Source organism: Sceloporus undulatus, chromosome 5 (assembly GCF_019175285.1).
Source record: "Sceloporus undulatus isolate JIND9_A2432 ecotype Alabama chromosome 5, SceUnd_v1.1, whole genome shotgun sequence".
Classification (NCBI taxonomy): Eukaryota; Metazoa; Chordata; class Lepidosauria; order Squamata; family Phrynosomatidae; genus Sceloporus; species Sceloporus undulatus.
Genome location: NC_056526.1, coordinates 56574847 through 56602020, shown reverse-complemented (window position 1 = coordinate 56602020; position 27174 = coordinate 56574847). Strand labels below are relative to the sequence as shown.

Genomic DNA, 27174 nt, shown 5'->3' with positions numbered 1-27174 from the left:
CTCTCACTCACTGTGTGTATGTTGTGTGCCTGCACTCCCTTTCCCCTCCCTCTCTGTCTTTTGGGTGTTGCGTGTGTGTATTGTGTGTCTGCCTCCCTTTCTTCCCCCCTCCTCCTCTGTCTTTTAAGTGTGTTGTGTGTGCGTCTGCCCCAACCCATGCCTTTTCTTTCTCCCTTCTCTACAGTCTTTTGAGTGTTGTGTGTGTGTTGTGCGTCTCCTTCCATTCCCCCTGTCTTTTGTGTGTGTTGTGTGTCTGCACCCCCTTCCCCCTCCTCTTCTGTCTTTTGGGTGTGTTGTGTGTCTGCCTCCCTCTCTTTCCCCCTCCTTCTCTGCCTTTTGAGTGTTGTGTGTGTGTGTTGTGTGTCCCGTCCCATGGTGTGGCGATGGCCAAGTTGCGGGTGGCCTATGAGTACACGGAGGCGGAGGACAAGAGCATCCGCCTGGGCTTGTTCCTCATCGTCTCCGGGATCGTCTCGCTCTTCATCCTGGGCTTCTGCTGGCTCAACCCGGCGCTGCAGGACCTGCAAGGCAAGGCGGCCAACTGCACCGTCCTCTCGGTCCAGCTGCAGACCGGCGAGCTCTTCGAGTGCACCTTCAGCTGCGGCGCCGACTGCAAGGGCACCTCCCGCTACCCCTGCCTCCAGATCTACGTCAACAGCTCCGAGGCCCCCCAGGCCCGCGCCCTCCTCCTCCACCAGGACCAGCAGCAGCTCCTGGCCAACCCCAAGGTCAGCCCCGGGGCCAGGGAGGGCCAGGGCCCCCCGGGGGGAGAGAAAGAGAGGGCATGGGGCACCTGGGAGGCTTTTACAGAAAGAGAGAACCCAAAGATCTGGCCTGGTATGCAAAGAGATCCTGGGCACCTTGGAGACTCATGGGAAGAAAGAAGTAGGTAGAGAGAGCTTGTGGCACTTTTGAGACTCACGGAAAGAAAGAAGAATAAAGCGCAAGCTGGCAACAGCTTTCTTTCAGTCTGTAGAGAGAGCTTGTACTGTAGCATCTTTGAGACTCAGGGAAAGAAAGAAGTATGTAGAGAGAACTTGTGGCACCTCTGAGACTTAGGAAAAGAAAGAATTCCAAGATATGGCCTTGTATGCAGAGGGAGCTTATAGCACCTTTGAGACTAACTGAAAGAAAGAAGAAAGAAAGCTCAAGCTGGCAACTGCTTTCTTTCAGTATACAGAGAGAGCTTGTAGCCCCTTTGAGACTTACGGAAAGAAAGAATTCAAAGATATAACCATGTTAGTCTGTAGAATGAGTATGCAAAGGGATCTTATAGCAGCTTTGAGTCTAACTAAAAGAAGTTGGCAGCATGAGCTTCCATAGAGTCAACTTCCTCAGATGCAGATGGTACAGTACTTCCAAATGTATCTGAGGTCTAAGTCTATGAAAGCTCATGCTGCCAACTCCTTTCAATAGACAAAGAGATCTTATGGCACCTTCGAGACTCACTGAAAGAAAGCATTAAAATATATAGCTGTGTTAGTCTGTAGGATAAATATGGAGAGAGATCTTGTAGCACCTTTGAGACTATGGCCTGTTACAGACTGCCAAAATAAAGCTGCTTCGGGTCTCTTTGGAGGTGTGCTATTTAAATGACGCATGGGTCCTAAGAGTCCGGAGGTCCCACCAAAGCCACACTCCATTCCTAAGCACTGGAGTGAAGCTTTGGTGCAGCTTCTGGATTCTTAGGGTGCATGCATCATTTAAATAACGTACCTCCAAAGAGACCCGAAGCAGCATTATTTTGGCAGTCTGTAACAGGCCTATGAGAAAGAAAGAAAGCTCATGCTGCCAACTTTTTCCTTTCAGTATGTAGAAAGATCTTGTAGCATCTTTGAAACTAACATAGAGAAAGAAGTTGGCAGCATGAGTTTTTGTAGACCTAAGTCTACTCCCTCAGATGCATTTAGTGGAGTGGAAAGCCAGGGAGAGACCTGTATATGCTATTGGTGTGTGAGAATGTCAGTTAGTGGGTTCTTCACATGCAGGCCTTTCAGAATGACATCCCTAGGTTTACACTTCTTGAGAAAGAAAATGTCTGTCTATACCTGGGCAAGTTTCTTGAAGAGGTTGATAGATTTCTACTCCATCCAGCCAAATTTGGTGCTTTCCATAGTGGTAGAATTCAAAGATATAGCTGTGTTAGTCTGTAGAATCCGCTTGTAGAGAGATTTTGTAGGACCTTTGAGACTAACTGAAAGAAAGAAGTTGACAGCATGAGCTTTCGTAGACTTAAGTATACTTCCTCGGATGCATTTGGAAGTAGCATCTGAGGAAGTAGGCTTACAGTACATCTATGAAAGCTCATGCTGCCAACTTCTTTCTTTCCCTTAGCGGATTATCACATGGAGGCACTTACCATGGGCAAAACGTTCCTGAAGTGTTTCTGAAGCATGAAGTTGTGATAGCACATCACCCTTCTAAAACGTCATTGAGGCGTCCTGCTTCTCTCCCGTCGCTGAAGCGTTTGTGGAAAAGCCATTTTCAAAATAATGGGATCTTCCATTATTCAAAAAATGGCTTCTCCGCAAATGCTTCATCAACAGGAGAGAAGCAGGATGCCTCAATGACGTTTTAGAAGCGTGAAGCCCTATCACACCTTTGTAATTGAGAAACACTTGAGGAATGTTTTACCCATGGTAAGGCTCCGTGTGATAAGGTCCTTAGTCTTGAAGATGCTGCAAGGTCTCTCTACATAGTGAAATAAAAAAGTTGGCAGCATGCACTTGCTGTCTTCTTTCTTCCAGAATGGAGTTTATCAGACAAGGGAAATTCAAAGTACAGTATAATCCAATGGCAATCCGAACGCAATCATGGGGTTTAACATTGCACGATAGACTACCACACACAATTTTGGGCAATGGGAAGTCAGTCCGAACACAATCATGGGGTTTCACGTTATTGTGTGAGAGGTGGTCACACGCAATTTTGGGCAATGGCAAGCTATTTTTGGGCAATGGGAAGTCAGTTTGAACACAATTCGAATTCATGTAAATTCGCTGAACTAGCGAATTCACGTGAATGCATTCTGGCCCCACTTTCATTCGAAATTAAGAGAAATTCCTCCCTTGTGGGTGCTACAAGATCTTTGAAAGATGGAGATGGAGGAGGAGGAAAGGGGAAATAAAAGAAAATAAAGGTTTCTGAGTGTGTCTGGGTGCCTTTGGGTTTAGGAATTAAACCCCATCACACTTCCTTGCTAACTTGCAAAGGGAGAAGGTGGTGGTCATTTCTGACTTAGAGCGACTCTCAGATGAACCTATCATAGGTTTTTCTTGCAAGATTTGTTCCGAGGGCCATGGCCATCCTCTGAGAGGCTCAGAGAGTGTAGCTTGTCCAAAGTAATCCAGTAGGGTTTGAACCCTGCTCTCCTGAGTCATAGTCTACACCACATTGTCTCTGATGGCAGAAGCTTAGAAATGGGTTAATGGAGGAATGAGCCTGGATGGTTTTCAAAGTTGGAGGGATGCTTGTTGCTTTCTCTTTGCCCAGGAAATCAGGATTGGATGCCAGGGTTGGGGATCTAGGTGGTGGCGGCCCCTCTAATGGGATTTTTTTAGCCTTGTGGAACCAAAAGCAGCTGGCGACGCCCTGGGACTTCATCATTGGATCCAAAGAGAAGCCTTGCCAAGCATCCCTTGCCCAGGACGCAGTGTACTCCTCCAGATTTATGCTCTGAAATTATGTGTGTTTAATCAATCAGCGAAGCTAAGGGATTGCTAGAGCCAAATCAGAGGCTGGGAAAGTTAGACTCTGGCTCCCAGATTGATATTACATCTAGAGCTTGGAGGATAACTTTTTAGGGGTTTTGGACTATACCTTGCAACTTCTTTCTTTTCTTTTCAAAGTGTGGATGCAATAGATAGAATATAAAGGTTCTGATTCTAGGAACTGTTGTGTAAAGAAATGCTGCAAGTGCAGTTTGTGCTGTGGAAGGTTCCAAGAGCAAGAAAAGTTGTAGCTGCAGAAATGTTCCGTCACCCAGCTTCCTTGGGGGTCATGTCTGGCATCTATCTTCACCACTAGAAGGGATGCCTTTGAAAGCATGTAGAGTTTGTGACCGTTATTAATGCAGATTGATGCAAATGTGAGAGCCAGTGTGGTGTAGTGATTTGAGTGTTGGGCTATGACTCTGAGAACAGGGTTTGAATTCCACTAAGCCATAGAAATCCACTGAGTGACTTTCGGGAAACCACAGACTCCAGAAAAACCCATGATAGGTTTGCCTTACGGTCACCATAAGATGGAAAGGACTTGAAAGCACACAACAAAAGCAACAAAGTTCAGATTCCATGGTTATCAGTTCTGCATGGTACACCTTGCAATTTTTAAAAGAAACTAAACACTATTGATTGTTGTTTTTTGTTGTGTGCCTTCAAGTAGTTGCTGGCTTATGGTGACACTATCATGGACTTTCCTGGCAAGATTTGTTCACAGAGGGTTTGCCTTTCCCTCCCTCTGATGAAGAGAGACTCTGACTTGTCCAAGGTCACTCAGTGTGTTGGTATGGTTGAGCAAGAATTTGAACCCTGGTCTCCAGAACTGTAGTGCAGTGAACAAACCATTACAGCACACTGGCTCTTTAACACCAGTGATGTGTGTGTTTGTGCCTTCAAATCGCCTGATGACTAATGGCGAGCCTGTGACTTTCATTGGGTTTTCTTAGGCAAGGAATACTCCGAGGTAGCTTTGCCGGTTCTTTTCTCTGAAATATAGTCCTGCAGCACCTGGTGTTGGTTGGTGGTCTCCCATCCAAGTACTAACCAGGGCTGACCCTGCTTAACTTCCAAGATCAGATTGAACTGGTGCTTTTAGAATATTTAAACTATACAGCCTATTATAATGTGTGGTGTGAAGACAATGAATAAATACTAAATTTCAAATTGATGTTGAAGCATGAAGGTCTTGGGAATATCTTGAGTCTAGGAGCTCCTAACTACCTAGGATACATCACAAGGTGGTTGTCAGGATAATTTATATATATAATTGGTATGCTGTCCTGAATCACTAGGGCAAAATAATTTACACATAATTTAAAACTTGTTCTCTTTATGTCGCTTTAAACCCCTCTTCCCTTAATTATTCACATGATGGTCAGAATTCTAGCCACATCACACAAGTATTCTCCAATTTTTGATCGGCAGCCTGGATAAAATCAGCCCCTGACAAATTACAGGAGGCCCAGGAGGTAAGCTGCTTGAATAATACAAATGACTTAAAAATGCCTGTGAGGGAAAGCACAGCTATTCCCATTTTACAGATTGGGCAACTGAGCTGAGAAGAACTTGCCCTTTGCCACATAAGCATGTCTGAAGTCACCAGTGACTCTCTCCTTCCGTCTCTTTTCTTAGTGTAAATGTTTTAAATTTCCCACAAATGCTTTATCTTCTTTTTTTTTAGTTCAAGTTAGCAGTTGAAGTGCCTGCAAAGAGTCTGGCATGTCTCAATGGAAGTTGGATAAAGTTTGATTAAAAGGAAAAGAAATTTTGAATGTAACTTCAGGAAATGAGCCAGATATTGATTGATTGTAGCCTGAAGCAGTGGGATCTGTTAGCAGTAGCAGAAGCCTCGGAGGTTTGGCTGTGCCCACCAAGACACAAAGACACCACTCAATTTAATTACCGCTTCTGAGGATGCAGTGGGTTGCCAATTCTCCAGGGACATAGCTAGGATTTTAGGAAGGGGGGGTCCAGACTAAGTGCCACCATTATAATGGGGCTTGAGTGCGGCGGCACAGCAGCACACACCATTCATTTTTCTAATGGAAGGGGGGGTCCGGACCCCCAGATCCCCCCCCCCTGGCTACATCCCTGAATTCTCTAAAAAGGAAATGGGGGAAAAGAAGTAGGCTGCATAGAAGCAGATAATGGAAAAAGAGGAAAGAGGAAAAGCATTCTGTTGGGAAACAGGCCTAATGAGAGATGCTTTGGTGGATTGGCTAAGAGATTGGATTGTGTGCTAGGAAGTCCCTGGTGCAATCCTGATGGAACTTAATAAGCAGCCGTGTGCAAGTCACTCTCATCCTGCTCCCTCTCAATGGGTGTGTCTATGTGCCTTCAAGTTATCTGTCTTACAGTGTGACCGCATGAATTTCATAGGGTTTTCTTAGGCAAGGAATACTCAGAGGAAATTTGCTTTCGTCTGAAATATAGCCCACAGCACCTGGTATTCCTTGGTGATCTCTCACCCAGGTACTAACTAGGGTTGACCCTGCTTAGTTTCTAGAACAGATTGGAGCTGGTGCCTTCAGAGTATTAGGACTACTACTCACATCACAATATGGAGATAATGATAATGTCTTACCTTGTAAGGTTGTTGTAAGGATTACAATTGGATGGATCATGGCAAACACTTTGAACACTTGAAAATGCAGTACAGATGTTTATTAGTCTTATTACTATTTTGGTTTTCTCCACTTACATTTTGGTAGTGGTATGTGGCTTCTTTGAATCACTTCCCATGTTGTTGTTTGTTATTGTGTGTCTTATAATCATATTTGACTTATGGAGACCCTAAGGCACCATGGGTTTTTCTTTATTTAGAGGGGGTTCCTATGTTACATGGCTACAAGAAGGATTGTTTGAGGGAACTGCACCCAGTGCCATTGCACTGACAGATTTTCCTGCACATTACATATATTTTCCAAACGATGTTGTATTTCCAGTTTACATTTTTGGGAGGAGGGAGAATGGTGCACTTTATTTTTTTAAAAAATCAGTCTAGCAAGGAATTTATCACTCATATGGGGACTTCTTCCCCCAAATGTTTGCTAAAACCAGTGGTTTGTCTCAGGATCTTTTTACACTTGGGGGGGAAGTCCAAATGGACTCCAAACCTATTCTGTCCTGTCCCTGCCCTGGAGCTTCCCTGTACCTATGTTCTCCACAGTAGTTGTTTATACATGTCCTTGTAGATGTTGCTGTGACTGGTCACTGCTGCCTTTCCTCCATCAGTTGCCAGAGTCAGGACAGATTACTGCCTGGCAGGTACTGCTATTTACCAATGTCTAGGCCAGTTCCGCACCTAAAACAACATTTGCCAAGAGTTTTTTTCACATTTGTGAGGTGCCTGGCACCTCATTCACACCTCAGGGTACGTCACCAGTAGTGATGGTGAGGGAAAAACCTTTGTTGCCAAAGAGCTCTGATAGGGAACTAGCAGCACCTGCCAGGCAGCAATCTATCCTGTCTCTCCCCACCTGAATCCAGGGGGAATCACTTGTTTTTATATAGGAAATACTGGAGTTTCCTGGAAACTATGGAGGAAAATGTGAATTTTTAAAATTAAGACTTTATACTTTGAGTTTGCTGCTGATAGGGCTGTGTATCATGGATCCTAACCATGGCAAATTCAGATAAAATGCCATGCATAGTGTGTCCTGATTGTGCCAGATTTGGGGCTGGGGGTATGGTTCAGGGTTTTCCCCCCTCATGTAGACAAGTCCTCACATTTGCAGGAAAGACTAAGAATAAACTGCAGTCCTTGTGAGTTAATGAGATCTAGCTAATTCCTTGAGTTTCTTATTGTGTAGGACTAAATCCTGTTAGTCCTGGCAAGAGGAAACCCATTGAATCAACAGGATTCACCTATGTGTTGACTCACTATTTAAAGATTAATGCAGTCAGTCTATTCTAGTTGGGATTAGTGAATAGGATTTGTGTCATAATCATGTTCTTTAATAGTGACAATTCAAAATTGTGATGAATTTCCTTTTTTGGGGGGGGGGGTTAGGAAAATCCCTATGTTTTATTCACAGTAAGAAGTGTAGATAGCAAGTGAGTTATAGCAAATTATTCTGGCTAAAGAAAAACATAGTGCTAATTGGAAAGGTGACTGGTAAAATCATGGGAACCTTAGTTAAGCAATCTCTAAATCAATACTTCAAGTATTACACAAGCTGTTGTCCAAGGCTCAAGCCACAATAAACCTGTTAGGTAGATCATGAAGGATCTTGTCCTGATGCCCATAAAGTCTAACCCTTCTACACTTTGCCTCTTAGGCCTCATTCCCACTGGGCATATAAAGTGACATACAGTGGTGCCTCGGGTTACGAAATTAATTCGTTCCGCCGCGGCGTTCGTAACCCGATTTTTTTCGTAACCCGAAAAAGCCATAGGCGCTAGCGCTAAAAGCCGCGATTTCGTGCGAAAAAGCGCCGAAAAGCACCAAATTTTTTTTTCATAAGCCGAAAAAAAAAACGTAACCCGGAACAGTTTTTTCCTATGGGATTTTTTCGTATTCCGGGAATTTCGTAAGGCGGTGCTTTCGTATCCCGGGGTACCACTGTATATCGCTGCCAGTCTGGATTGGATCAAGTTTTTGAGTCGTATTTGAATCAGGTCAACATTCCCATTACAAAAAGGAGCAAACGGACTCGGTTTTTCTTGACTCATGTTCTCGTTCCAATTGATTTTTCTCCGTTGTAGTTTGACACGGGTTTTTTTTTTTTGTTCCCCATTCCCATTGCCTTTTTGGAACCGTTTTTTAAAGCTCTCAATCAAGTGCTTAGACGATTAGATTGACAGTGATGTCTATTCCCCCCTCTTCTTCTTATCCCCCCCCCCCCCCCATATGCACAGCCAGCCACCCCCGTTTCGTGTCTCAAAAAAGGAAACAAGGCTGGAAGCAGGAGCCACATTCAGGGTTTTGGGTTTTTTTTCTCTGTCTCTTTTTCCTTTCCGCTCACAAAAAGTTTTCGCCAGCCTCCCTTTCTCCATATGCCTTCTCCTCTTTCCTTTCTTTCCCCCTCCCTCTCGAAAAAACCCAGTTTAACTTTCTTCTTTTTTAAAAAAAAGTTTTACACACTCAAATATTTATTATTATTATTATTATTATTATTATTATTATTATTATTATTATTTGCAAAGAGAGGGAGAGAAGGATGGCTCTGTGAGGAATTTGAAGAGAAAAAAGTTGAGGGATTGGATAGGTACATAAAGAGAGAAGGAGTTCTATTTCTTAGCGTTCCTCCCTTTAATTTTTTGGGGGGATGCTTAGGCAGCCTAAGGCCCTTTTATTACAGTTGGGAGCCTTGGGGTTTCCAAGGCAGAAAGAGGTGCCCAATTGCAACCCAATGGGGCTCCTTGCAAGCAAGAGCCTCAGGTCCAGCATTCCTGCCTTAGGAGGATTTGGAGGAAGGCATTTCCTTCCCCCACAAAGCTGAGGAGAGCCTGAGTGAGAAGGCTTCTGGTCTTCATAGGTCTCCTCCTGAGCAGGGGGACTCTTCTTCTTCAAACCCCCTCAATATGCAACAGCCAGCCACCCCTTTTCTGTGTCAAAAAAAGGAAACAAGGCTGGATGCAGGAGCCACGTTCAGGGGTTTGGATTTTTTTCTTTTTCCTTTCTGCTCACAAAAAGTTTTTGCCAGCCTCCCCTTCTCCATATCCCTTCTCCTCTTGCCTTTCTTTTCCTCTCCCTCTCCAAAGTTTACCTTTCTTCTTAAAAAAAAAAGTTTTACACACCACTGGGGAAAGGCTATGTGAATGGGGAAAATGGGGCCGGGAATGTCAGGAAAGAGAACAAAGCTGGTGACACCCCTGGGACAGCCCCTTGAACATTGCTTCCACAGATCTGACACAGCAGCTGCAAAAAAAAACCTCTGGACAAGTGGTGTCAGGTTAACCTGGGTTGTCCACTGCTGATTCGGGTTTTAGCTAGAGAAATCGATCAAAGTTGGATCGAACACGGATTCAAATGGGAACGATTTTCATTAAACAAGGATCGAACACGAGTTCAAATGGGAATGATGTTCCTACAATCCGATTTTTGATTCGATTTATAGCCCAGTGGGAATGGGGCCTTAATCAAATAGTTGCAAGTTAGGATCCACCAGTAAGTTGTCAAAGCATTGAACGTAGGTGTTAGATAATTGCAGTGAATTTTAAGAGCAATAAAAGTCGTATAGCTAGGGTTAGTAGGGAAATAAGGGTAGTGCAGAATAATTGTGATCTGCCCAAGGTCCTTGTACTAGATAAGAAATAAATCCAGACAAATGAATATTAGGCAGGTTTATTATCCTTTCTCTCCATTGCTTTTGTTTACTTCACCCCATGCTTGTACCTACACTTCCTTTTCTTCCTCCCATCCTTTCCCTGTCCAGTTGTTTACATTTTCTAGTTTCAGAGACAGGTGTATGTTTATGTAGATAGAGAAAGGTAGATATTTGTGAAAAAGACAGCTTGGTGGTGTGATTTGAGCATTGGACTATGACTCTGGAGAACAGGGTTCAAATCTCCACTTGACCATGAAAACTCACTGGATGACTTTGGGCAAGTCATAGTCTCTCAGCCTCAGAGCATGGCAATGCCAAACTCCCTCTGAAGAAACTTGCCAAGAAACCCCTGTGATAGGTTTGCCTTAGGGTTACCATAAGTTGGAAAGACTTGAAGGCAAACAACAAACATACAAAGCCATAGCCATAGCCATACTAGTTTAGATCATTGCTCAAAATTCCCAAGGGATTCATACAAAGGGATGTAAAGCTGCTGCAAGATCCCTTTGTATGCAAACAGAGTGAGCAGTGATTAAAAAAATCCAGTGGCTGAATGTTATTTAATGCTGGCCATCCATGTTGTTGTGTTGTGCCTTAAAGTTGTTTCTGATTTATGATGCCCTAAGGTGAACTTATCATAGAATTTTCTTGGCAACTTTCTTCACAGGAGATTGGCCATAGCTATACCCTGAGGCTGAGAGAGTGTGACTTGCTCAAGGTCACCCAGTGGGTTTCATGGCTCAGCATGGACTCAGATCCTGGTCTCCAGAGTCATAGTCCAGCACTCAAACCATTATGCCACACTGATCATCCGTAACTGTTGTCTTGTGACTTTGTCTTGGTTTTAGCAGAGATCAGAACCCGTACTTATTTGGATTACATCTTCCAGGATCCACCAGTCACTGTGGCTACTGCCCATGCTGCCTGATGAATTCTCAGCATTGTAGTCCAGAGAAGTTACCTTTTCAAGTTCAGGTGTTATGGATCCCATGTTTTAGCACCATAGTTATGAATGGTTGTGCCAAGTGCAGTTTCTGTGTGCAGGCAAAGTAGTACAAAAGGGTTGGTGCCACCATCTTTTTAAAAAATGGCCTCGAAATTGTTCTGTTTATTTTATTTTTCTTTGTCCTTTGCATTTGGCTCACAGTTGAATGTTCCTTATTTAAATGCTGGGAGGGCTATGTTGTGATTTATTGCATTGTCCTAGAGCTTCAGCAGCAGTGTTTTGTTTCTGAGCATGCCATTCTGAGTAAAGAAGAAGTGCTAAATATAATCACAATCATACGGCTGGAAAACGATCTTTAGGGAACAAGGCAGATACAACTTAGAGGAAAGAAAAAGTGGATTAGTAAGTGGTACTGGTGGACATGTGGGCTCACTGCCATGGAGTTGTGAATGCACTTTAGATTTTAGCACCTCTCCTATTGTAGATTCTTTATGCTGCTTGGGAGTGTGGCACATAATAGGTTCACATAGCTGGGGTGCTTAGGAACCAAGTAAATGGTGAGTGGAGGTGAAGCCAAAAGTGGATGAAGTCAAAGCTAGCAGTGAGCAGAACCTTGAAGTAATAAGATAAAAGTAATGGAATTGGCATAGTGAAATGGTTTGGGTGTTGGAGGGTTCAAATCCTCGCTCAACCATGGAAATCCTCTAGGTGGCCTTTGGCAAGTCTCACTCTCTCAGCCTCAGAAGAAGGCAGAGACAAACTTCCTCTGAACAAATACAGTAGTGCCAAGAAAACCCCGAAATAGGTTTGCCTTAGGGTTGCCTAAGTTGGAAATGACTTGAAGACTCACAACACAGTTATCCATACCTGGCTGCCAGTCTGTTTCTGAGCACAATGGAAAGGGCTGGTTTTGATTGCTAAATCCTTAGACAGCCTTGGTCCAGGCATCTGAAGGATGTCCCCATGAGCCTGACAGAGCTCTAAGATTTTTGGAGAGGTGTTTTTCTTGATCCCATCATCTCCACAGCTTCTTTAGCGGGAATACTTGAGAGAGTATTTTCCATGGGCTGCTCCCCCACTTCCTTTTAGGCTGGAAATGGCTAGGCTGGCTCTCTCTTTGCCAGCAGGTAGAAACCTTTTTATTCTACCAGGCTTTTAGGAACTGATTATTTTATAAGAAAGGGGCTTTTCTTTGTTTAGAGTGCAGTGCTAATTTTATTTTTTGCTTTAAATCAGTGTTATGAATGGTTTTGATGGTATTGATAATTCTTCTTGTATGTTTTTAGCTATGTTTGTGGTTTTTTTGTTTGTAATTTTCTCTGTTTTGTAGGCTATCTTGAGTCTCAGGTTTGGGGAAAGGGTGCAGGTATAAATAAAAAATAAATAAATTGAATGGATGGATCTTTAACAAGTTATTTATTTTTATAAGGAGGGTTTAACAAAGCTACACTCTGTATAATGAGTGGGAGCAGTATTGCTTTAGTGGTATGAATAACCTTTCTGAGATATATTTTGATGTCTTCTTTAATAGACATTTTTAGATATGTTTCAGCAGGAATTTTTCAGCATTTACTGTATATCTTTCTGTTGTCCATCCGTCTTTATTTTAAAGTAACCTATGCAAGACATAAAGCAAGAAGTGAGTTTTCAGACATTGCAACATGGTATGACAGTGGATTACTAAAAACAAGAACAACAAATCCACATGCTGCATAATAGGAATGGATTGCTTTTGAAAGCAACTTTGCAAGTTTAATCAACCATCCAGCTTTTTCCTTTAAACTTCTCTCTTCTCTGCTAACTGTATTTTTCTCTCTATCTGTTTCATTCACTGCTTTGCTTTCATTTTCTTGTGGCCCAGATCCCCTGAGATTTAAAGGTAAAGATCTCATAAGAGATGTTTTTTGGGGGGTTGGGGTTGGGGAGGGGAATAAGTCTGCTGGATGGATCCAAAGAAGGGTTACCATGGGTCATATCAAAAGGAACATCAGCCCCCTTCCCCCAGTAGCTCCCTGTCCCTGGATTGATTAGTGAATGCCCTTGGTTTTACCATGAAGAAACAGAAAGCAACTGTTCTGGGCAGGAGTTTCCACATAGCACCCCCCTTCCTCCTGCCACTGAATATCAGCTCTTCAGAAAAACACTGGAAAGGGGATATAACTTTCATGATGGGTTGAGAGGCTTCCTGATGCAATGGACTGAACACCATGGGAAACAACTCACTGGTCTAGATACATTTTTTGCTTGATGCATCTTCTTCCTATCTTCTTGTGGTTGTATGCCTTCAAACTGTCTCTGACTCATAGTGACCACAGGATGAATTTATCATAGGGTTTTCTTGGCAAGATCCATCCAGAGGAGGTTTGCCAGTGCCTTTGTCTGAGGCTGAGAGTATGTGACCTGCCCAAGGTCATCCAATGGGTTTCATGGCCAAGCAAGGAATTGAATCATGGTCTCCAGAATTGCAGTCTAGCACTCAAATGACTGCACCATGTGACCTTCTTTGGAGGTCTTTAAGCAGAGGCTGGATGGCCATCTGTCGAGGATGGTTTGATTGAGATTTCCAGCAGGGCAGGGGGTTGGACTGGATGGCCCTTGTGGTCACTTCCAACTCTATGATTCTATGATCATCCCATTGTCTTTAAAAAGTGAACTGTAATCGAGAGGTGATCAGAAAGTAAATTGGGATCTCTTGTTAGAACCCAATTTGTAATAGATCAGTAAAATTTCTGATTCTCAATCACTTACCTATAGAACAACAATAGGCTCCCTCCCCTCATGAGGTGAAACAGAAAAAAGCTCAGCTGGTAGGGGGAACCAGAGATACATTTTTGTGCAAAAGTACTGTGAATTTACACAGTACACCCAACATTCTTGTCCCAGCTTTTTATCAACTTATGAGAGTTTAAATTAAAATAAGCCTCATATGAACATCTTTGTTTATATTTTCCACAACATACACATTTTGTACAAATTGTTCTGATGGACATACTTTTTATATGCATTTCCCCCATAGACTAAGGTGTATGTTCATTTTTCAAATGCAGTTTTTATAGGTGTGCTTTCCTGTGATGTATTCAAGTCTTTTACTCCAAGCCTCAAGTTGAGTCTCAAGTCCTTGCAAGGTACTTTCAAGTCAAGTCTCAAATCTGGTTGCTGATATGAATGTAAAAAAGGAAGTGGTGGTGGTGCATGTGTGGACTTGAATAACTAGAAAATAAAGAAGAATGCACAAAGTTAGGATGTGTTAGACAGTGGGCGTAAGGTGGAAGTATCCTTCTAAATTTTTCAAAAGCTTTAGAAAGCTTCTCCTCCTTCAACCCTAACATGCTTGCTGTTTCTGGATGAAGTTAAACCAGCAAGATGGTCATTAAAAATATACTGGTCTCAGGTTCAGTCAAGTCAGTACCTCATTTATTGCTGAGTTGACTCCACATCAAGTCACTGAGGTGACTTGAGTCTGAGTCAAGTCTGAATCAATTGATTCAAGTCTACACCACTGGTGCTTTTCTCCAAATATTTGCATGATTTCTCTTTGCTAAGAGATGCACAAGTCTTGGAAACGTGGTATCCTTACTCCTATTTTCATTCTTGAGAGGTGTTCCATGGATATTTCTATACAGAAATGCAAATGAAAACAATTTATCTTTTGTCCTTATAAAAACCCAGCACTGATTCTGGCTCTCTTACAAGCACTGCTGGAAACCTGTCAGTACCTCTGCAAAACCAGGTTGAGGAGAAGGTAGCACCATATGCTGCATCCAAATGAAGGAAGTTTAGAATTCTGGAAGTCATAAAAGAAATGAATGAAAATCACTATCCTGAAGTAGAAAGAGAATAATTTGGTTTAATTGACCCTATACTGTACCTGTTTATGTATTCGGCTCCCTGCTTTGTTCCTTCAGGCATTATGCTGAAGATTAAAGTCCTGTGCTGGAACTTGACCATTGCCATGTAGCAATAAGACTGGAGACAAGGATGCATGTGTGCATCACCATGACCATTATCTCCACCATCTTCACTACTGTTGTTAATTTACTTCTTTCCCACCCTTCCCCAAAACTGGGACTCATGGCAGCTAACAAAAATTAAAATACAGGCAGCATCCTTATAGTGACATAAGCAGGTGTAAGTTCTGCTATGCATAGAGTGGTGCAGGTTTTTTTTTGTTCAGTGCTCAATGAAATAACCAGCGGATATCAGCATAAGTGGAGTTGCACATATAAGACTGGTTGCTGTGTGGTTGAACGACCAAATACACAGAGTAGATTGTAAATGTGCATTGCCTCTGTGCAATGTCTTTGTGCATTACACATTGCAGTTTCACAGTGGATTGTTATCCATACACATTGAACACTGAGCCACATATGTTGAGCTATGTTGTTATTTAGTATAGGGGTCGTATAACATAATTTTGCCAGTGGATATTTATGCTGTGCTGAACTGATATAGGAGCTTGGTCATGAAGGTGAAAGTAAAGACATAAAAAATTATGGTAAAAATTCAATTAAACTATCTATAGAATTAAAACCATTTAAAACAAATCTATTTAAAAGTGAGGGGGAGACAAAAATCAATTGAACAGCACATTATTGCAAGCCCTTGCTGCCAATTCCTAAAAGCTTCTAGTAAGAGAAAGGCTCATGGAATGAGAGTAAAGAGTGAGCCATCTTAACTTCCAAGGGAGAAATTTTCACACCCTTTCCCATGTTCTCATTAGGCATGGCAATAAAGATCGTGTGACTGAGGGAAGCATATAAATCCTGCCCACAAATGTCAGTGTGCACTTGGATGTGTGCTAGGCACAGTGAGTGTGAAGGTCTGAAAAGGGCTCTGGGACAGCATTCAGCTGTGTGTGCTCCAATGACCAGGAATCTGGATGTGGCTGGGTTCTTGATCTCAATAGTTTTGTTCCCACATTTAGCAAAACCTTACATAGCTCTCTTTAGCCAAGAACTCACACACTTCCAAATTCCCTCCCCCCTTTTAACACTACATGCAAATAGCTGAAGTGGTTGGACTGAAGGACAAGAAACCTGCTAAGCTTCTCTCTGTGCATGGGATAGAATGTCCTATTGGAGAATTCTTCAATACTTGGGGATTCTGGCAGGAAAAAAAAATCTTTTCTTTGACAGGTGATCAGCAACCTTTTATCTCTACCAGCAAATTTTCAAGCAGTATCTAGTCTGGTTTCTGTGCACACAACTAAGGATGCATGAGGAAACTACTATGGCAGCCTTTTTTGTGCAGGCGTTCTCCAGTCCACACAACTGTCAACTTATGGTGGCACCTGTGAACTTATGGTGGCACCATAAATGTCATAGGGTTTTCTTTGGCAATGAATACTCAGAGGTGGTTTTGCCAGGCTCTTCTTCTAAAATATATCCTACAGCACCTGGTATTAGCTGACTAAAACTGAGAACTGCACTTCTAAGTTTTGGTCAGAGCCTCCTAGACTGGCTGCAGGCCAGATACAATTTGCATTCCAGAATCTGTATGTTTATGGGCAGCTGCAGATGCTACTGAAACAAAATACACATTTGCATAGTGTGCATAGAGGAAGATGTATAAAACACTGCATAAATATGCTTTATTCAGTGTGTGGGGAGGTGATATAAATGATGTACTATATGCAGTTTTTAAAATCTCACAAAATTGTTGACACCTGAAAAACTAAGCTAAAAATAGAGAAGGAATGGATATTATCTCCACCCCAAAATGACACAAACTGGGAACAGATCAGATGTGGAGCTTGTGGAAAGAAGGAATACTATGTATGCAGGCTTTAATGCTCATGTCTCTGTAGTGTAACTTTCTTCATTCCCAGAGATATCTTGTTTGCCAGTAGAGTTTGATGAGACATTTCTCTTCAGAGTAAATGTTGATTTAATGCTGAAGCTCTGCCTTCCATACTTTGGTAGTAGAAATCATTTTAATCCTTTCTGTGTTGGAGAAGCTCAACTATTTAGATATTTTTGTATCCTGGTGGGAAATTATCATTCTTCTCTTTGCTTAGTGGCTTTTTTTTCTTTTATTACTGTTTGGTTTGAGATTTGCCAGTTTTGCTCATCAACATATTGTTCTCTCTGTGCCAACATCATAACAGTTGCTAATGTTTTTCTTTCTTTCTTTATGTTTCTAACTGGTAGGAAGGAAAAGAGGAAAAAGAAGCATCTTTTGGTTGAGAAAAATAAAAACAAGTAAGGAATCACCTGAGATGAAACTGAGGTGGCATCCTATGGTTGCTTGGCAACTAAAATTTGCTTCTTTCCATATTGTCTTCACAAGATGGAAGAAACAGAGAAGACAGGGAAATAAAGCAAGAAGGCTGACTTTCTGATGTTTTACTACTGTTTCTTCCCTTGTTTCTTACTCAGCAGAAAATTTGTTAGGGAGGGAACGTCAGAACAGCAGCAAAGTGGCTTTTGACCGATGCTAGGACCTTTCCTTCTGGAAGCATAAGAAGATTGCTAATGGCTGCAATAATTCCTTGGGCATCTCCTTTGTCCGGTGGTGGCCAGTGGCTTCCATAATCAGGGCATTCGTTTTAATCCAGATATTACAGGAGCTATCCAGAGTGCTGAATGATATCCTCCAAACAAGTTTGGCTCCTTGGATTCCCCCTTAAGCCCAGAGTGCATTCAGTGCCCCTCTGACATGGAGGCCATTATTTGTTACTGCCTTCATCCTCTTTCTCACGTACAAGAAGGTGGTGGTATATTTCAAAGTATAATCTAACACAACCTGCAGCTTAAATGTAGAGTTTGGGAAAAAGTACTTTTTGGACTACAAATCCCACAGTATGCTGGCTGGGGGATTCTGAGCATTGCAGGCCCCCCAAAAGTAACTTGACAAAGCTTTGCTTAAATGTACATATGACCTGCAAGGTGATATATTTGAAAGTGTCAGGGGCGAGTGCTGGATATGCTTGGAAACCAGGTGAAATCATTCCAGTTCTCACCTTCTGATACTGAGGAGTTGCGGCATGACTTTGCATATTTACGGCAAGCAAGACTATCATTTTAGCTGAAAGGCTCAAATGCTGTTTCTGCCCCATTAAATAACCAACATATAGTAAAAATGACATTTGTGGGCTTACATGAAACTATTTCATTGAGCTACTTTCCCATGTGTTTAAATCGTTCTCAATAAGGGCATTTGTTCACAAAAGATTGTGTTTCTAATTACAATAAAAGAGCTAGGGAAGCTCTCAGATCAGGTTTGGGAAACAAACTAGGCATAGATACTGTGCTGTTTGCAATGCAAAGTGGGATAAGTCTTGGCAAAGTTATGATTTTAATTAAATGAGCATTAATAGAATGTATATTTATGCTCTAGTAAGCATTAGAGCCTCTAGGCAAAATGAGAGGCGCTATAATATTTACTTTGGGAATATCCCCCATTACTCAGATAGACAGCAAGGGGGGCTGTCTTCTTTACATTGCTGTTACTCTAAGAGTGTTTAGGTGGGTGTTTGTTGGTGGGCTATGTAACATGGATAAAACACTAACTCAAATTGCTTTGTGCAGTATTAGATTTTTCAGGATGGCTGCTGTGATAGGTCATACTGATCCATGTTAAAAAGTATAGTAATTAAAAAGATTTTTCCATTTTATTTGTTTCATTGCTATTGATAGGGGCTTTGTCTAGTTGATGTTCCTAAATAAAGGCTGTAATCCAAAACAAATTGATCTGAAGTAACTGCGCTGAAATCAATATAAAACAATACCATTATCCTTCCATAGTTACAGATATAAAACCCATGCAACCTTTGTAAGGAGCCTGATGAGTAGTATCATGTGGATGTTGATCAGGGCCTACAGATGCACTTCTGCTAGCACTATTTGGATAAAAAGGATAAACAAAACAACAAATACATAGTAAAATAACAACCAATAAAAGAACAGATTTTTTTTTGCAGCAAGTGAAAACATATCTGTGGCTTAAGAGGTCTGAGAAGGCAGAATATGTATTTTGTAAGATGATAAAATGACTTCAGTTACCAGCACCATATGAATCTTTCTGATGAGAAAGCTCCACAATTGGAGTAGACCCTTTCTCCAGTTGCCACCACTCCATTGTGGTGCCAGTGTAGAAGCAGTCAGATAATGGGGAATTACCTTTTGACCAGCTCTACTAATAGGCCGAGTAAGATGGTTACCTCTGATGGCAGATGCTGGGAATTGGCATCAAGGTATTAAAAGAAATATATGGCATGCAATGTGCCTGTACACATTTCATTCTCACCCGCTAGGCTGCTGTTCTCAGGTGATATACAAGACAGTGTCTCAATACCACTTTTGATGAAAACTGCCTGCCTGGTCTGCTTATCTAGTCAGATTGTGTAGACAAAATGGATGAGGCTGCTATCTAGTTCTTCTCTTTGAGCAGTAATATATCTTGGAGCAATTTTGGTGTAGGTGGCCTTTCAGATAAGTATGAGAAGCAGGACCAGGTTTTAGCACTGAGAGGCAATTATTTTATCAATGCAATAGCTCATCATCTTTCAGGGACAAAATCCTCTTCTTAGGAGCTACATAAAGATACAGAAGTAAATCAAGAAAGCAGTGGAAAAGATGAAATACTCATGACTGGTACTGTGTTATTCTCTTATGGGAGAACTTTTTATAGAATCCTCTAGCTGTGTGTTTTCTACTTCACCCCAATCACCGAGTTGTTTACTGTTAACCAATTCACATTCTGCAGAAAATTGGCCAGGTTTTTAATCAAAACTCAGGATAAAGTAAAGCTACTGTTTGACATATCTACATGTTGTTGCACCATCCAACTAACTGAATGGGTTTTCTCTGCCTTTATTGGTCAACTGAAATGCTCTTCTTCAGGGTCCTTGCCTGCCTTGAGATCCCTCCAGACATCTGAACTACAACAGAAACATTGTCAATGTGGAGTCGAAGGCTTTCATGGCCGGCATCCATAGTTTTTTGTGGGTTTTCGGGCTATGTGGCCATGTTCTAGAAGAGTTTCTTCCTGACATTTCGCCAACATCTGTGGATGGCATCTTCAGAGAATGTCACTTTTCTTCCGTATGACTTTTAAAACATCTTTTGTCTGTTGAAGAAGCCAGTGGAGCTTCAAAAGCTTGCATGTTGTATTTTGTACATTTCAGCCAATAAAAGTATTGCTCTTTTGTGGATTTTGGATTTTGTTGTATTTTGCTACAAGGCCAGAACAGCTACCCCTGAGTATGTTACACCAGTACCTGGTGTCCATTGAATGAATTATTTGTGGTGGTGATACTCATATTCTCGTAAGCTATTTATTTTAATTTATGTAATTCATTTCATACCTGTCTTTATGTTGACTAGATAACATTGCATTATGTGACTAATGAAGACACATAAAATAATATTGTATTTTGTTTTATTTTCTGGGAGAAGTGGTAATATATGTCAAGACCAACCAGGCTTTGCTTCAGGATTTGTTTTCTGTACAATCACTAGGTCCTAAAATTCATGTAGTAACTAACTGTTATTATCTTCAACATCTGAGGTTGGGACTATGGACATTCTGGCCCAAGGGCATCCTTGGGTTTCATTCTCAACAGAATTTCTTAAAAAACCAAACAAAGCATTAACTGCTAAAGCCTTTCTATCGCAATAATATACAGTGCAGAACCTGGCATGCAACATATTTATTAAGACTTTAATGAGCTTTCTTATAAAGCATAGCATGAATAAGGACACATTTAAGGTATATAGCCAAATTCTGGAAATATATGGTTCCAAATGTCTTACTTGAATGGCTATTTTATTAGTGTGTTGTCACAGGAGGCTATATCCCACTTTTATCTTGTCTATTCTATGGCCATAGTAGCATTTAATTAACTCACAGGAGTATTATGAAGGTAAGTTAGTGTTTGTTCCAGAATACTGAAACTCATGGATTATTACAGAATGCTACATTTTATTATTTAGTCATCAAGCAGCAAAATGTCAGACCAAAGGTAGTAACAGAGAAAGCATATTTTCATGTCACTTTTGAACTATGCTACAAAGACTACACATGTGTGTGTTGTGTGCTTGTGTAGTATATTAGTTACAGTAGATAAGGAGAAAAAACAAGGATTTGAAGGAGGAATACAGTAAAATCTAGTACAATTGTGGAGTGTAAAAGCTGGCTAATCACTAAGAACGCTCACACTAGGAACCATTTTGGGTTGTTGGTTTATAAATCTATTGGGACTTTTCAGACCCTGCTGCATATTGCTGCCCAAAGTTGTTTCTCAGTTTCTTGCTATTATATTTTTAGTAGCAATGATAGTGGAATTTATTACCTTTAGTATTTTTTGGTGCGTTACAGACCGCCCAAAATGGGCGGTCTTGTGCCGCTGCCAGTTGCTGCGTCCGGGAACCGCAGCAGCCAAACCGCGTGGTTTTCGGGTGCAGCAAGAAAGAAGCACCAAAATGGCGCTTCTTCCTGCGCCCCAGAAGAGGCGCCGCAAGGTGCGAGGCGCGCACTCGCGTCACCACTTCCGGCATGCGACTTCCGGATGCTGTGCGCCCGCGACGTCAAAATGGCGGAACCCGTCTGTATGCGGCACTGCCATTTTGACATACTCGTTATGCACGAGGGGCAAGGTGCGTCAGGAAGCGCTGCCCCTCATGCGTAACAACGGCGCCCCATAGGGCCCGTCAAGAATGCGCCATAGTTAGCTGTTTGAGGTGTATGGAAGGTTTCATTATTTAGTCGTAACAAGTGTTTGGTCACATATGTAGAGGAGAAAAATTACTTTTGTTTTCACTGCATGATGTTTCTTTGACTAGTTTCTAACAAAATGATACTGAGCACCACTTTTCTATATCACTTTTCTATATTAAAATATGTTTGGAATGGCTTACAGCAGTATTTGTAAAGTTTACAGATAAAGATGTGAAGACTGAGGGCAAGAGAGTTGGAAAAAAATGGGAAACCTTTTCCTCTCAAAGCCTTTTTCTCCAGAAAAACTTAAAAAAATGTATTGTAAAATATTTTATTTAGGAATGATGCATAAAATGTTCCAAGATAAATTTTTCATATATTTACTATCCCTTGATTATCATTAAACACTATGGAAGAAAAAGACTGTTACCATTCCATTGTAATTCCTGGTCTTAGATTCCTTTTCTCAGTTCCTTTTTTGAAAACGTTGCTGTATGTCTGCTTGACATTATGGCAGAGACAAAATAAGTGTATTTGTTTTACCAATATTGCCGGTAATCATTTTTTCTGTTTTTGTCTGTTCCTTCTGAACTTCCAAAACAAAAGAGATTCCTCATAGTTGTAGCTTGTTTGCAAGAAAAACTAAGGATTGAGTTTGCAGTTTTTGACACCTAACCAAATCATACTTTATCCATTTTATGTTTCTAAAGTAACAGTGACTTACAGTTTAATTTCTGATATTTTTTTACATTTCTGTTAATAGACGACAGCCCCAATATTAAATGACAATTACAAGTCAATATTTAAATAGTTGAGACCTAGTGTGGTATAGTGGCTTGAATGTTGGACTATGACCGTAGAGAGCAGAGTTTGATTCCCCACTCAGCCATGGAAACCCTCTGGGTGACCAGAAGACCCCAGATTGTCTTAAGTCAGAAATGACTCGAAGGTACACAACAAGAGCAACAACAGCAGCAATTTAAATTGTTGCACAATTAAACTAAACACTTCACTTTAATACATTAAATTAAGATTAAACATTCCATTAGGAATTCACATTAAGGCCAAACAAAAGTAGAATAACCAGGAGAGAGAGAAATGCAAATAGCAGTAAGAAAAAGAATGTTTTAGAGCTAAACACTGTCCTAGCCCCAAGCCCTAAAGAAGGCTATCCACATGGTTTCTAGGGATATGCAGCAGCAGTAACAGCTGTAACAGGAAGAGAAATAAGAACCAGGTTTTTTAAGACTTAGCATATCAGGGTCATCTCCTGACTTTCTATTGTTTTTCTTTGTTGTTACCCGCAGGGAGAGGCGGGATACAAATAATAATAATAATAATTATAATTATTATTATTATTATTATTTCTGCTTATTCAGGCATCATTTTATTTTTTAAATTATTGATTAAAATATTTATATCCCACCTGTATTGAAAGATCTCAGGGCACCTTACAACAAAATCAATGTAAAACAACAAATCCCTGCTGGAATCTTAGCTTACCTTTTACTAAACATAACTTTGTGTTTACTTTGCTAAGTAACAGAGGCACTAAGAAACCTGGTTAGTGAATTGTGAAGATGTGTATCAGGACACCAACAAGAGTGCTTGCTGCATCTTGGGATCTAATGCCATCGGTGCACAATGCACATCAGTACACAATGTACATTAGGCACATTGCCAGCTCTGCTATGTAGTAACATAGCAGCAGCCCTGTATTGGATACATGTGTTCCAAAGTGACTGATTGTAATTGCTGCATACATACGTATACTTATGAAGATGTATCTCCCATACAGGTTTCCTGATAATAACTCTCTCCCTCTCCCCCCCCCTCTCTCTATATATACATATATCAATATGTATGTATGTATGTATATGTATAATAGCTTATCAGTAAAAACCAGATGATTTGAAACCTGTTACAACAATTTAAAATAGTAGAACCAGAAGACATGTGCATCCTGGATAAAAGCAGTTAGGCCTTTAGGCTTTGATAAAAAACAAAGTTTTGACACCACCAAAATGATCCCAGTGTTGTGGTGCTACTGCAGAAAACAGCCTCTGTTATGTCCTCCCACAATATATTTCTTCATGAATGGTAGAATGCTTAGTTCCTTTTTCTCTTTGCCTCAACTTTATTCATATTGGAGGAAACTGAAGGCAAGAAGGAACTGAATGTGGGTAGAAAAGGAAGTCATGCTCATACAAAAGAAGATGTGGTCTTCCACAGAAAGCACAATTTGAGACAAAACAAGTCACCAAATCAGGACTTTTCTTCAGACATTTTGAACAACTGTCCTTCTTACCTTGCTATTATTAGCACCTACATTTAGGGTTGCCATACTGCCGGACCTCCAAACCGGGAAAAATGTAGGACAAAATTTTCAAATGTAGGAAAAAAAGTGTCCTACATTTGAAAAATTTGTCCTACATTTTCCCTCGCGATCGCGGCGGGGAGCAGAGGCCAAGCGGCGAGGGAAAGCCTCCACTTAAGGAGGCTTTCCCTCCCCGCCTGGGCCCCGGGCCTCGCCGCGATCGGAGGCCAGGATCAGGGCCTTGCCTCCTTCCTGGCCCCTGCAGGGACCAGGAAGGAGGCGATGAGACCGCCAGCCATTGCCAGGGCTTCGCCTCCTTCCTGGCCCCCGCAGGGACCAGGAAGGAGGCGAGGAGACCGCTGGCCATTGCCGGGGCCTCGTCTTGTTCCTGGCCCCCGCAGGGACCAGGAAGGAGGCAAGGAGACCGCCGGCCATCGCCGAGGCCTCGCCTCGTTCCTGGCCCCCGCAAGGACCAGGAAGGAGGCGAGGAGGCTGCAGGGAGGCGGGGAGGTTGGCGCGGCTGCGCCCAAGAGGCGCCACCTCCCTGCAGCCTCCTCCGCCCTAGACCTCGCTGCCCTCCTCTTCCTCCGCGCGGCCATGCGCAGTGGAGGAGGAGGAGGGCAGCGAGGCCCCGAGGGTTGCCTACCAACCCCGCTGCAACCGGGCTTTTCCCAGTTTTTGGCGGCACTCATGCCGTGACCGGGCAGGTGCCGCCAAAACCAGGAAAAACCCGGTTGCAGCCGGGTTATGGCAACCCTACCTACGTTCCATTAGCCTAAAGACACCAGATCCCATCTGATCTTGGAAATAAGCAGGGTCAGCTCTGGTTAATACTTAGATGGAAAACAGCCAATAATTCCAGGTGCTGTAGGCTACTGGCAAAGCCATATATGAGTCTTCCTTGCATAAGAAAACTGAAATTCATGGGATCACCATAAGTCAACAGGCAACTTGAAGGCATGTACGCACACCCATTTGGGCAAAACTAAATTCTGTACTGTGAGGTTGTGCTTAGCTTACCCAGCCTTCTTAAAGTATTGCATTCTTCTAGAAGTTTAAATCCTAAAAGCTTAAAACTGCTTAACAGTTTTTTAATTTTTGAAACTATCTTCAAGTCCTTCTATAGCAGACTGTTGTCCTTTCAATAACCTGGAGTAGAGGGAAAAGACATAGGTTATTTTGTGCTACAGACATTTAAAGTGTCTGAAGATAATAGTTTTCTCCCTTCCTCTGCTTAGTGGTATGGCTTTGATGTTGCACACACAAAGGTGGAACTCCAACACCAGCAAATTGTGATAAAGATTGTAAGGACAAGACAGCCCAAGGCCACAGACATTCCTTTCCCATGAAGAAACATCTAAAAAGAGCATAGACAGGCACTCATTCACAAGTAGGGCTCAGTTCTATCAATTATCATGGCCCAACTGTAGCTGGGCCATGGAGGCTGGAGAATTGTGGGAGTTGAAGTTTAAAAAAATAATTTCTCCAAGCTTTCTGTAATCCAGAGATCTGCAAACTGATGAGAAGGGGCCATTGTACAAAACAGACTAGACAGTTATTTTTGAGCATTACATGTAATACACAATCAAGGCTGGGGATGTCATATGAGTGAACTTGAAAATATCTGTCCAGTATAGACTATTTGATGCTTCTAATGTGCTTACAGAAATCTTCATTGTATTGGATTGTGCTGATCTAATTAACTGGATGAACAGAGAATAGAAGCTATATTTGTTTTGGAAAATAAATTATTTTGAAGAAATTTAATTAAAAACTGAAAGAATTGATTGGAGGAGAAAAACTTTGATGGTTTTAGTAAATGTGCATACCACAAACCTCCAAAGAGGTTTTGTTTTGCATAATGAGTTTCTTCAAAAGCTGGTACTCTGCTTATATTGATGGGTCATAAGGGGATTTAGAAGAACTGTTGGCTGTGATAACAATGGCATACATTTGTCAAAATCCTTATATGGTCTTAAAAGTGTCTTAGTCTATAAAACATACCAGGGTGAAAAATGCTCAAGGTAGCAAATTGCTTTAGATCAGAAAATCTAGGCTTTCAGAAAACCCTGGAGTGGATTTCTAAGGGAGAGATTGTAACCTTGGGCAACTATGTTCACAATCCCCACCTCCATTGTCTGTGCATATTGGCTTCTGAAATTACTGTGCATTTAATGCACAATAAAACATAAAAAATGGGAGTGGGATTGTAAATGCACATGGCTGAACACATGTAGAAACCACTCTGTAACTGGAAACCCAATCCCATCAACAGAACATGAAAATGCTTCAATTTTGGTTACATCTCCCAGACTCCTCCTGCTAGCTTGACAATGACCACAGATCTCTGAAATGTTTTTGATAAAGTCCCTTTCTAATGATGCCAGGGTAAACTTAGCATTCACAGTAGTCCAGTATTGTGATGCAAGGCAATAAGTGCTTCTGCTTTATTATTGCTGTGTGCCTTAAAGTTATTTCCAATGTATGGCAACTGTAAGGTGAACCTATTGTGGGGTTTTCTTGGCAAGATTATTTCAGAGGGGGTTTGCCATTGCTTTCCTCTGAGGCTGAGAGTGTGACTAAGATCACCCTGTCGGTTTTCACAGCTGACCAGAGATTGGAACCCTGGTCACTACATCATGCTGTCTCTCACTTGTGCTATATATCATTTGTCAATTTCAGAGCGTCTTGAATGGCTTCTGCCATAAGATTCATGTGAACATAGAGGTTCCTAACTGGACAGTACCAGCATTTTTTTTTATCCAGATACCCTATTTCATACCTGCAGATATGTAGTATGACTTCTTCCATCTTGATCTAATTCCCTGATACTTGAGAACTAGCCTTTGAATCTGAGAGCTGGTTTCACTGAAAAGCATTATATCTGGTGGCGCAGTGGTTAAATGCCTGTACTGCAGCCACTCCCTCAAAACCACAAGGTTGCGAGTTCAAGACCAGCAAAAGGGCTCAAGCTTGATTCAGGCTTGCATCCTTCCGAGGTTGCTAAAATGAGTACCCAGATTGTTGGGGGCAAATTAGCTTACAGTTGTAAACCGCTTAGACACTGCTTAGGTGGTATAGAGCGGTATATAAATGAAGCTTGTTTGTTTTGTTTGTTTTATATTGAGATCTGGTCATATAACAGCTCTATCTATGCTCTTATGGGCATTTGGAAAATGAACTGGTGAAAATGAATTGGTAAATCAGCATTATGTCTGCCTAGATGTGTCATCAATCATCTCCCAAGTTATTCTGCTAGAT

The 27174-nt window shown here is 41.7% G+C and overlaps 1 protein-coding gene across 1 annotated transcript in view; it reads left to right on the top strand.

The window, feature by feature from the left end:
* Window positions 1-305: 305 nt before the first annotated feature.
* KCNMB4 (potassium calcium-activated channel subfamily M regulatory beta subunit 4) overlaps window positions 306-27174 on the top strand; it is a 34697-nt gene continuing 7828 nt past the window's right edge. Inside the window, exon 1 of the mRNA XM_042468941.1 lies at window positions 306-728. Coding sequence (XP_042324875.1) covers window positions 384-728 — 345 coding nt within the window. The 5' untranslated portion in view covers window positions 306-383. The remainder of the gene's footprint in view (window positions 729-27174) is intronic.